Source organism: Haplochromis burtoni, unplaced genomic scaffold (genome assembly GCF_018398535.1).
Source record: "Haplochromis burtoni strain Fernald_Lab_line unplaced genomic scaffold, NCSU_Asbu1 Contig_6, whole genome shotgun sequence".
NCBI lineage: Eukaryota > Metazoa > Chordata > Actinopteri > Cichliformes > Cichlidae > Haplochromis > Haplochromis burtoni.
In genome coordinates, this window is record NW_024582367.1 from 3,903,873 (window position 1) to 3,915,814 (window position 11,942).

Genomic DNA, 11,942 nt, shown 5'->3' on the forward strand with positions numbered 1-11,942 from the left:
CCTAAAGGTCTGTCATTGAATAATCGCAAAATAAACTCCTGGCTGATAGAGAATTAGTTCTATTTTTGCAGGAGAAATGAACTGAAAAGTCAGTTGAAACCTTTAAGATGCATTCCTGCAGGCTATACGTAGTGAGACTGAATTCTTTCTTCTTCTTTTTTTTTACTTGCCCTACTTTTCACTCTGCATTTAGTTAAGATTCCTGCGGATGCTGCAGTCCATCTGCATTGACTGGATGCTCCCCAACTCGCGTACATACTTTCTGCGTCTGTTTAAATGCACATTCATTCCTGTACTAAGTCAGAGTATGCACTGCACACCACCTGGTTTGGTGCAAATGTTGGCTGACATGCTGTGTCCATGTCCGTGTTCTCATAATAGGGGCGCTGACAGGGACTTCTTAATACCCCTGCCTCCTATACCATCAACACTGCTTATATAACTCCACTTATGTGGCTCTGAACTGAAGTATTTCCAACCCCAACCATTGCAGACCCCCAACTTAACACACACACACCTCTGAGTGGCTAAGAATAAATCATCTAGCTGGAAGAGGCTGCAGTAGAAGAAAAGCTTTTGCAGAGGCATGCTCACACACCTCTGACTCTGAGGTTGTTTTATTGATATACCCACTTGTCCTTTCAAAATGGAGATTATTTGTTTTTGTTGTTGCTCCCCCCTGTATTGCTTTCTCTGGTGTTATGCAACCTATGTTGGCCTCGATTCTCAGAGAGGGGAGGTGGAAGAAAGAGAGAGTGAGAGGTTTGGGACAGATGCAGGCCTGCTAATATACCATGGAAAAGTTGGATAGAGGCCTTGCCGAATGGGGGTATCTTCTTTAGGAAATGCCAGAGGGCTTATAACTAAAACGGGCTACAGTTGTCTGTAATAATAAAATGAATATTCCTGCTTATGAAGTTATACTCTGATCAAACAGCAGCTGCCCCAATGAGAAAACGGTTGGAGTAAAACCAAAACATAATGGAACACGATCGGTTTTCAATTCCTCTGTTAGTCACAGCTTAAGTGAATGTCTTTACTGGGAGGAGGTGTTGTTAAGTCACCCTGAAATTGGCCAGTATCAACAACAGTGTAATTAGATGATTGCACTGCAGTGTTAATGCAGCTCATAATTTGCTTTTCTTGTCTCCATCTGCAGCTAATTTTCCCCTACATTGTTCAGTTATTGGCTTTTTAAATGAACAATGGTTGCTTTAAATAGAGGACGGGTTTGGATGAGTCACATGAAGTAATCACCCATTATCGGTGCCGCTTAGTTTGGCAGCTCACATTTTTCTGAACGCTGTATTTCACAGTTGCTACTGCAAGATTTTGGTTTTCCAAGAAGGCCTGCATTTTATGCTGTTGTCATTTGCAGCCGTGCCATCTTGCTTGCCAAGCTGTAGTAAATCTTGTGGTTTTGGATGCGTCCGGGACTCCAAGTGGCTAGACTGCGTGCCACAAGTTGCCCCGCCTCTGTCCTGCAAACAGCTTTCATTTCTTTGCACAGGTGACTCTCTGCAGGAGAGTTATCTGATGTTGTCATCTTAGATACATAAATATCCAGATGCACATCAAACCGTACACTCATTGACTCGCCCTGGCTCATGCAAGCTGCAAACATGCCATAATTTGTATCATGTTGCATATTTTCCCTTATTTTCAGAGCACATAATCCCATTACGGCTCTAATCCTCAGTGTCCATAAAGCTAATTTAAGTGTAGCCATCAAAAATTAGCTTAAAATTGAAGTGACTTACTCTTATTTGCTTAATAGCTTTTTTGAGTGCAGTTCTAACTATTCCTTTTGACCCTTACGCCAAGATGTTTTTCTTTTATGCAAAGCTTTTAGTGTTTCTGACAGAGCTCTTTATATATGAGGAATAAGCTGCAGCCTGTCCTCACATCATAAACTGATCACTGTTGACCTAAAAGTAATTCACTTGGTCAGAGGTCTCCTTTGTGTTTCGCCTTTGAGTTCAGTGCCACATACTCGGGCTGCTGGTGTAATATGACAGTTTGACAGGTGACTGACGCAGGTAAGAGTAGCGTTTCGTTGTGTGACATCAGACTGTGCAGTTCTTCAGACAGTCTGCCTCCTGTGTTGATAGCTCAGCATTAGCCTCGCTGGGAAAACGTCGAGAGGAGGGAGACAGCAGTGGTCAAGCTGATTGTAAGCATAAACGCATGTAGAGCTTTTTTTCCCCCAGAAATCTACCTCAATGCAGAATTCATGGTCCTGAAGTCTCTTGGGAGTTTTCCACCAACCGCCCACCGCAGGCAGAGTTACTCCACCAGTCGCTAAATTGGGCCATTCATCCAGAAGGAAGCACAAAAATGTCTTTGTTTGTCCGATGTGATTGCTGTGTTTGGTTCAGTGCAGTTTTACACAGATTTTAGAAACTTCCTCCGTAAATTTTTAAAGTCAGAGCTCCTCTCATTGGAAAATAAATGTTGTTATGCAACTGGAGGGTCACCCAGATGGATGAACCTGTGGTTTCCAATCCCACAGTGAGCTCATTAGCTAACGTAACAGTGATTTATCAGATCGCTCCCATGCATTTGTATTTGCTGTGTTTATTGCTGCCAACTTATGTAATCAAACAAAACCCTGACGAGACCAGAGCATGTGCACGTTAAAATTTTACTACAGCTACAACTCAACCATCAACACAACTGGATTTTTATGGCAAAGCAATCTTACCCCACTTAGTCATGGTTGTAAAGCTTTCAATCATTTTACATGATCGGCAGATTTTAAGTCTTTTTTTTTTTTTTAATGTTCATATCCTGAAGGTGGTCAACATATTGATGTCTTAAAAGTGCTCAATATTAAGAAATACCTATTAACTTTTTTTTTTTTTTTACAGACTCGCAAGTTAACCAAGGCAGAGCGTCAGCGTTTCAGCGAGGAGGTGGAGATGCTAAAAGGTCTGCAGCATCCGAACATTGTGCGCTTCCACGACTCCTGGAAGTCGACAATGAAGGGCCATAAGTGCATCATCCTGGTGACTGAACTCATGACCTCAGGCACGCTCAAGACGTGAGTCCCTGTGTCCAGTTCCACTTTTGAATTAAACTGCAGATTTGCATGTGTATATGCATATAAAAGACTGCAGTTTATGTATAGATCAAAGTCCACAAACCTAAAAACGGTTCATTTTTGTCTCAAGTAGCTGATGCTCTGTTTCTAAATAAAACTTGCCAAGTCTCGCATACCAAAAAGGATATTTGTGTCATGTTTGACAACTTCTCCTTTAAGTAATGATGAAAGCGCTACTTTGGAAACAATGTTCTAGGAGCAAATTCAGGAAACTCACTCATTTTAAAACTTCCTCTTGGCTGTCAAAATAAGAGATTAATTATTTTGTAGCACTTAAAAGCTTCCTTTTCTTTCCGTGTTTTGATATGTTTGGACTGATTCTTATCCTCTTTTTTTTTTTTTTTTTTTTTTTTTTTTTTTTTTTTTTCTTTTTAGGTACTTGAAGAGGTTCAAAGAGATGAAGCTGAAGCTGCTCCAGCGCTGGAGTCGTCAGATCCTGAAAGGGCTGCACTTCCTGCACACACGCACTCCTCCCATCATCCACCGGGATCTCAAATGTGATAATATCTTCATCACTGGCCCCACAGGCTCTGTCAAGATTGGAGATCTGGGGCTGGCCACTCTCAAAAGTGCCTCTTTTGCTAAAAGTGTCATTGGTAAGTGTTAATTTAGTCTGTGTTTACCCTGCTAGACGAAAGAAATGGCATCTAGAGCACAATTTATCGGTTAATAATGATCTGAAAATATAATTTTATATGCAAAATGCCCTAAAATGGTCTTGAAATGGTGGGAAAATCCAATGGCATTTTACAAGCCTTGCATTTGTGTAAACACCCTCCTGTTTCTGCTTACTCTTATTTCCTCCGTACTCATACTACCATGAATGCCTCTGTTTAAATTCCTGTCTGCATTTTTAAATGCAGCATCATTAACCAAATGGCTTCTAATTTCACCTGGAACTTGCCCATCCCATCACTTACATCCAGGGAGTGCCAGCCGTCACATGCACGATAATAACTTGTTGATTTTTGTTGAAAGTGGCACTGATTTTAAATCATTTGGTCCAAATCAAACACAGTATGTTGGGGTATTTTAACAAGAGGAACATTTTTTAACCTTTTTTATCAGCAAACAACATTAACAAGATTTTTTTTCTGCTGTTTGCTGTAATGATTAGTCAGACTATAACTTTGGACCAGAGTAAAGGACCTCAAGAGCTATATGCTAGTAATACCTGCTTTTCATGCAATGCCAAAATCTAAATATCTGCAAAACAAATGACACTTCCATCAGCATCCATTAACTGTACTGTCTACTTAGTGCTAATTAGCAAATGATGGCATGCTAATGGGAATTGGAAATTATATACATTAATATAAACATGCATGCCTTAGTTAGCAGCTGTTATTGCTAACAATCATGAATATTAATCATTAGTGACTTAAAAAAGAAGGATGCAGGTTAAATTTTATCTAAATAAAAATGTCAGGAAATTCTTGTTTGTTTATATTTCTTTAAAAACATCATCCCTGCAGCTCTGTTCCATTTCATGTTTTTCCTCTGGTCGTTCATGCCTCACCTGCAGTGGCTCAGTGTCCCAGCAGTGCTTCTTACCTCAAAGTCTGGGGATGGTAAATGCTGCTAAAAGGGTAGTAAAGGAAGGGGCTGCACCCATAAGATGAATTATGGGGAACTGTGCATCATGCAAAACTACTTTAATAGATTCCAGGAACAGAGTTGAATGGCTGCTTGTAGAAAAAGGATAAACATGGCTTGCATTGCATACAGCTTGTCCTGTGCACAGGAAAAACTGTCACGAGAAAAGACTGCACGTTCTTCACTTAGTTTACTATATGTATTAGGTCTCTTGTTCTAGAAAGTTGCTCCTGTTATTTTAAAATCTCTATCAACTATAAATAAGTATTAATTTTCTCAAAATACCCCATCTTTGAGCTGTTTGATTTGCAAATTTCTTGTCAGCTGAGGTTTTAACTGCATCAGGCAACTACTTTGAGCAGAAACTCTTTGAGCAGAAACTACCTGGTCATCTTGGCAGAGAGTTTAGCAGTTAAAAAACGAGACATAATACTACTAAGGTAACTGTTACATAAAAAGCTCACCTCATGTTTAAAGCGTGTTCTGATGCCATCAAAGTGGCAATCACACTGTCCAATAAGGGTCCTTGACTCTTATTATGGCTCATCAAGGATTTAAAATAATAGAACAACCTTTAAACCTTTTCTTCTCCCCTGACAGGAACACCTGAGTTTATGGCCCCAGAGATGTACGAGGAGAAATATGATGAAGCGGTGGACGTCTATGCCTTAGGAATGTGCATCCTGGAGATGGCCACATCTGAGTACCCATATTCTGAGTGCCAAAATGCCGCCCAGATCTACCGCAAAGTCACCAGTGTGAGTAAGGCAAAGACGAGGACTACCTCATTTCCCCCGATATTTAGTGTGATTGTCCACATGTGTTCTTCCGTGTGCATGCTGGAATTAGAGAGGAACCAGGATATCTTATTCGTACAAATAGAAATACGTAAAACGCACATGAATTGGGATTGAAATCATCATTACATCTATCAAAGGCTTAGTTTTGTCCATTACGACTTCAGCATGCAGAAGTGTACCGTTTGCCATCCTGACACAGGATTGCACATGTTTTACTTAATGATTGCCAGGGTCTTTTACCAGCTGTTTAACCAGGCCTGGTTGTTGTTTCACGGGAATATTCCCTTGGTAATGAAAGTGTTTCATCAGAAAACTGAGGTGACCTATTGACACTGATGTTGTTAATTTTCTGTCTGAACTGATTTAAGCCTTGCAGAAAAAAATATTTTAACAGATTGCAGATGTTTTTCTTTTTTTTGCATTGGAATTTATCTGTCTGACGATGAAATGGGCTTTAAAGAAGTGGATTTTGGGAACACAGGCTGATGCAGTTCAGGCTGTTCTTGGGGGGTGCCAAGCACATCAGTGACGCCACGGTGGGCGAGAGCAGGCGACTGTAGAATTATGTTTTGGAAAATGTGTCTCACTCCTTACTCCACAAAGAGGCCTGTTTCTTTCTTGTGTGTCGCGTATGCAAAGCAAACAGCGTGTCTGACGGAGGCTGGAAAGTGAGAAAGTGACAATGCCAACAAGTCGTAGTGCTCCTGGCTCCTCCACAGACAGGAGCATTATGTGGAGAAGCTTAGGCATACATCATGATGAAAAAACACAGTCATTAGCTGCTGTTTTTTATGATTTGTTAATGCTTTGTGTTTATGTGGAGCTGAAGTCACCTGCTATTAAAAAGGCCTGCAGTAACCAATATAGCGTGACATATGAAAGGCAGGACAGACGGGCTTCTGTCGTGACTGTTTACAGACTCTCCTTGTTCACATTTAAGTATACACCAAGTAAATGGATAGAAACGTGCTTTCTCATGTACGCTATATAACCAACAGTATGTGGGTGTTTGTGCATTTTACACTTTTTTATCCACTAGGACTTCCTTATTTCATTTTTGTCATTTTCTTCCTAGGGCTGTGCGATATGACCAAAATCTCATATCCCGATATAAGAATTCTATCGTCCGATAATGATATAAATCACAAAAATTTTAAATTTTCTGTAAATTCTGTGAATCTCGGGCAGCTCGACTTGCGTGAAGTGTTTCCAGCTGCGCGTCCTTTACCCGGAGTCGAGTGTTTTAACCGATGCATGAAACTATACATTTTTAGACATAAGTTGTAACGGCCGCCGTTTTCTTTGTATTTATTACACGGCGTGCTGCGGGTTGCCTGTTCTAACGTTTGAGTCTAAGGTTTATTTTTTAGCACCTGGCGGCTCTTTTTTACTTCTCATCCGTAAATAATCTGCTCTTTCACGTGATTCAGTTTATTTTGAAAAGTCTCAACAGGATCTTGAGCTTTATTGTGAAAGGTTTATGTGGAACATAAACAAGCGGACACGCGAAGGTGTTACCGTCGTTGTTGCTAACACAACGCATAAAAACAGGCGCTTGTCCGTCCGTAGTGTGGTTATATTAAATATAAGAGAAAGAGAGAACTTTAAGAAATTAATATAGCCACTACAGTGACCATCAAAACGATGAAAAAATATTGCCGTAAACAGTTTATTTTGCGACACCACGAAACAAACGATAGCGTAAAATGAAACGATAGATGTTTTTATATCGTCATCCGATATATATCGTTACATCGAACAGCCCTATTTTTCCTGCTTTTTACACTTACAGTAAACACACCTGTTGGTTCAGCCATTAAAGCCCGCACCCCCCTTATTTGTACAATTGGAGGCTTACCAATGTCAGAAGCTGCTTCTTTCGTCCATTAAAGGTTTTTTGAACAGGCTGTTCTTCAGCATGATTAAATCCACATTTTTCTAAACTGGTGAGCAAGAAAAGAACATTAATCATTAGGATGGAACAACCCCACTCCATCTGTTTTAAGTGATCTGCTGTATATGCCCAATTTGAGAAACTGCTGGAAACAATGACATCATATCTAGCAAGATTTCCTGGGTTTTGTGTTTGAGATAAAGAACTTCTTCTGGGGTCATTAATGATGATGCTATTGAACTCTTTCTTGCCAGATGTTTAACCTAGCTGGAGGGATTTGTTCCACGACAGCACCAGTGAGGTCCGACACTGATGATGGCTGATAACGACTAGTTTGCGGTTGCCATTCAGGTTTACTTCAAAGCTTGGGGGGGGCTTCTGTGCAGGCCAGTCAAGTTCTTCCAAAGCAGGAAAGAATTTTATTAAAGAGCTGCCTTTGTGCAGGGAGCCCTTGTGATGTTTGAGGAAGAAGGGTCCAAAGACAAATAAAGATAAATTATTACTGTATTAGATTAGAATTAAGTAAAGTGCAAACAGCAGGAGCAGTGTATACAGTTACACAATATGGACAAAAGTATTGTATAGTAGTATAACACCTGTTAATCTTAATCCTTAATTCGGGTGTATAAAACCAAGCAGCCAAGCAGTCAGTCTTTCCAAACAACTGTGAAACACTGGCTCGTTCTAAAGACTTCACCGAATTCAAAACGTTGTAACGTAATACTGTTACTGTTGTAACATAATACTGTTACTGTTGTAACATATCAGTTAATGGAATTTCTTCCCTCCTACATATTCTGTGATCAGCTGTAAATGTAAAGGTAACCAAGTTATGAGTCCCTCATCTCATATCCACATTAGCACAAAACCTTAAAAAAAAAAAGGAGCTTCATGGCATGGCTTTCCATGGCTGCACAGTTCAGGTGTAATGTACTAGTGGTGCACCACTTTTGTCCATGTAGTGTAAATTATATAGAAACAAATGTGTATAGTAAATTGAAGTTAATACTGTAGTGAAGTCATAGTAGGAATAAAAATATGTACAGAATAAGATATATTTTTAGGTGGAATTAGATTTTGCTCTTATAAAACCAGTTAACAGAATTCATTCAGTATTTAGTGAACTGAAGAAGAAAAATGAATTAAAATTAGAAAACAGTAGTAAGTGTTAGGTATTTTGGTCTTATAGTGTTTTTCCTCCTTAGTATACTTGAATTTCTTGTCAAAGAATACCACACTTTACTTGTAAGACATAACCACGCTTTGTTCTCATATCTGTGTAAAATAATTTGGGTTCACTGATAGTTATGTTCCTAACAACATTAAAATCTGACCCACAAACCAAAGTTAATACAAGCGCAGTGTGTTTCTCAAGCTCTTATCTACATGTAGACTGCCGTCGCCACCAGAAAGGAGCTGAGTCACAAATTAGATTTGGATCTAGGGAAAATGGATTTACTCTCAAGGTGCCTACACAGTATGAGGACACTGCAGCAGAGTGCTTAAACAAACAAACAGCATGTCTATAACTGCAATGAAGCGCGCTATGTTTGCACTGGCATGTAGTTGGGATGCTTTATCAAAAGAATGGGGGGGAAAAAAAAAAACACCAAAAATTAAAATAGGAATGGCGTTACTGCGCTGTCTCTCCTCTCAAAGCTCTGTCATTTGCCCCACTTAAACAGGCAGCAGGAGTATGCATTGAAGTTCTTTGTGACCCTGATTAAAGAGAACCAGTTACATGCAGTGACATGTCTGTCTTTAAATGAGATAACAAAGTGTACCACTCAGCCTTTTACTGGTAAATCAAATTATTTAGGTGTTTGGGTGCATCATTGCATTGCTTTGGTATCTGCTGGCCAAATGACCTTGGTTACTTCCTTTCTTATCTTTGTTGTTACAGGACTTGGAGCTCTGCTGTAATCTGTACACAGACTTATGCACATACTGATGATAGCATTTAGAAGAACTCCCTTATTTCTTATTACTGAGAAGTCCTGCCCTAATAATTTTGCGATAAACTGCATGGAAACAGCAACTGTTCTGAGTTAAAAATAAAAATAAAAATCGGTGCAAGGATTGGTGTAAGTTAAAGGGAAAGGAAAGAAGGGAGAGCATTGCTGGGTTTCTTTCCATTTATCCTGAGCTCTTGGTTTTGTTCTCCTCTGGTGTTGACATGGTCGCAAAGCCAAATGTCATGCTGGCTAGAAGCAGATGTCACAAAGCAGACGATATATCAGACATGCGGTGCAGCCGGGAGCGGCTGTCACCGCTTTGATCTGATCGTCTCAGAAGAAGAACTGTGGGAGGAGATCATTGTTGCTAACTTTTTCTGCATAAAGCTCCAGTCTGTGTTCCCTCCTACACTTTTTATTAAGCCTAATAGATGAAATTAAACTCTGTGTTCTTATCTGTTTGCACAGGGCATTAAACCTGACAGCTTCTATAAAGTCAAAGTCCCAGAACTTAAGGAGATCATTGAGGGCTGCATCCGTATGAACAAAGATGAAAGGTAACAATGAAAGCACACACTTTATTATTTATATCATCTTTTCTGCTCTTTGCTATTCTCAATTATTATGTTGCACTATGCTTCAGAAAGCACATACATGATGTCTAGAGGACTTTAAAAAGCCTTAAAATGGCCTAAATTATACAAATTGAGAACCACAGGTTCTGACTTCTTAAACTTTCATCAGTTGTTCTATGCAAGTTGAATTTCCTTAAATAAAGATTCATGCAATCACATCATAAAACCTTGTTTGTTTTTTTAAGAATTCATATTTGTATATCCTAGCCTCCAGATGGCTACCTGAAGTGGCATTTGCCCTCACAGTTTGAAAACCACTGTGTTAAATTTAATTTTGATGGGTATTTTTGTCATGACTCCTCTAATGATTGAAGCACAAAAGCTGCTATTTTTCAGCACATTTGCAGTGAGGCTGCATTGTGGGCAGTTTGTACTCCAATTCATGCTCAGTACCGAGTCACAGTTAATCTCATAAACACACAGCCATGACTGATTTAGTGTGCTGTAATCTGTGAATTAAGTGGACTGATATGAGCTGAACATCTAAAGTAAAAATCTTTAAATTACACAAAATCTCTGTCTGTGTGTCTGTTTGTTGCCTTGTTCACAGACTCCTCATAGACCTTTAACAGTTGACCAACCAAGCTTGGGGCACAGGTCATCTTAGGCCCCTGAAGCCTCTTACATGACATCTTGTTGTTAGTTAGCAAAAGGCTAAAATTGCCCATTTTTAGCATTTAAGCATCTATAAGACCTTACAAAAGCGTTGTATCAGTTATTTCACAGCAGTAACATCCCATTTCTATACAAAAAATTAATAATGCATGATTATTATGAGGCCATTATGATGGTAGTGATGACAATTTAGCTAACAAGCTAAAATGCCCCCTTTATAGCATTTATGAACATGCAACACTTAAAGGAAGCGTACTATTGATTTAATTTCATGGGAATAAAATCTCATTTATTGTCACAAAAGTTGAAATATACATGCCTAAAACCCACCTAGTAACTAAAATTACCCATTTTTAGCATATAAACAACATTGACCAGATACTACTGTACCCCTGGGCATATATTAGTGGTAGAAAGTGCATTTACTCGGAAGAAAGTATATTTTAGCATTTGATTTGGATTTCAATTGCAAATTAATTGCAAGTTACTTAATTTATTTTAAACAATTACAAAGAAAACTTTGTAAAAAGTCTTCAGTTCATCTCCTTTATACCGGTACATCTCTTGTATTTTTTTGTTGTTGTTTTTAAACTGAAACTAGTTTTGGATGTTATGAGAAATAACCTTGCAATAGCAACCCTAAGTGCGATAAAACAAATTACTTTCTCTCTATAGGTACACCATTCAGGACCTTCTGGATCACCCCTTCTTCCAGGAAAACAATGGCGTACATGTGGAGTTGGCAGAGGAGGATGACATGGTGAAGTCAGGCCTGAAGCTGTGGCTGCGCATGGACGACACCAAGAAGCTCCACGGGAAGTACAAGGACAACAACGCCATCGAGTTCCTCTTCGAGCTCTACAAAGATGTGCCTGAGGAGGTGGCACAGGAAATGGTAGGTTGGCACGTGAAGAAAGGATTTTGTGAGGTCAATATTTGCTGCTTTACTGACCAGGTTTGTAACAGATGTTGGTGAGGAAATGGAGTAACTGATTCCTGATCAGCAGATAGAGGCCAACTTAGCCAACTTCCACGTGCTCTCTGCATCCCAATCTTCATTTACGATTTTAGGTTGTTTTTTTTTTTAGGTTTTCCAAATGAAGGGTGGATGAGGGTCCTCAATGCAACAAAAACCTAATTTGGACACTAACGTGATTAGAAAGACAACTAAAAGTGGATTCAGTTGTAATATTTCCAGGAGCGATTTAATCAATCTTTCTTCTAATTGGATGCCCCTCACAAACAATAGGTTTAAAGAAGATATGAGAGGGATACCTGTTCTATTATTGTGGCCTTAATATTCAAAGCTTGGTTATGTTTAACATGATAATCCTGAACTGTAAC

The 11,942-nt window shown here is 39.3% G+C and overlaps 1 protein-coding gene across 3 annotated transcripts in view; it reads left to right on the forward strand.

The window, feature by feature from the left end:
• Positions 1–11,942, forward strand: part of wnk4a (WNK lysine deficient protein kinase 4a) — a 48,798-nt gene that overhangs the window by 16,596 nt on the left and 20,260 nt on the right. For all 3 annotated transcript variants that reach the window (XM_005913586.3, XM_042223977.1, XM_042223981.1), the window contains exons 3-7: positions 2,871–3,043; positions 3,479–3,699; positions 5,300–5,457; positions 9,817–9,905; positions 11,274–11,493. In XM_005913586.3, coding sequence (XP_005913648.1) covers positions 2,871–3,043; positions 3,479–3,699; positions 5,300–5,457; positions 9,817–9,905; positions 11,274–11,493 — 861 coding nt within the window. The remainder of the gene's footprint in view (positions 1–2,870; positions 3,044–3,478; positions 3,700–5,299; positions 5,458–9,816; positions 9,906–11,273; positions 11,494–11,942) is intronic.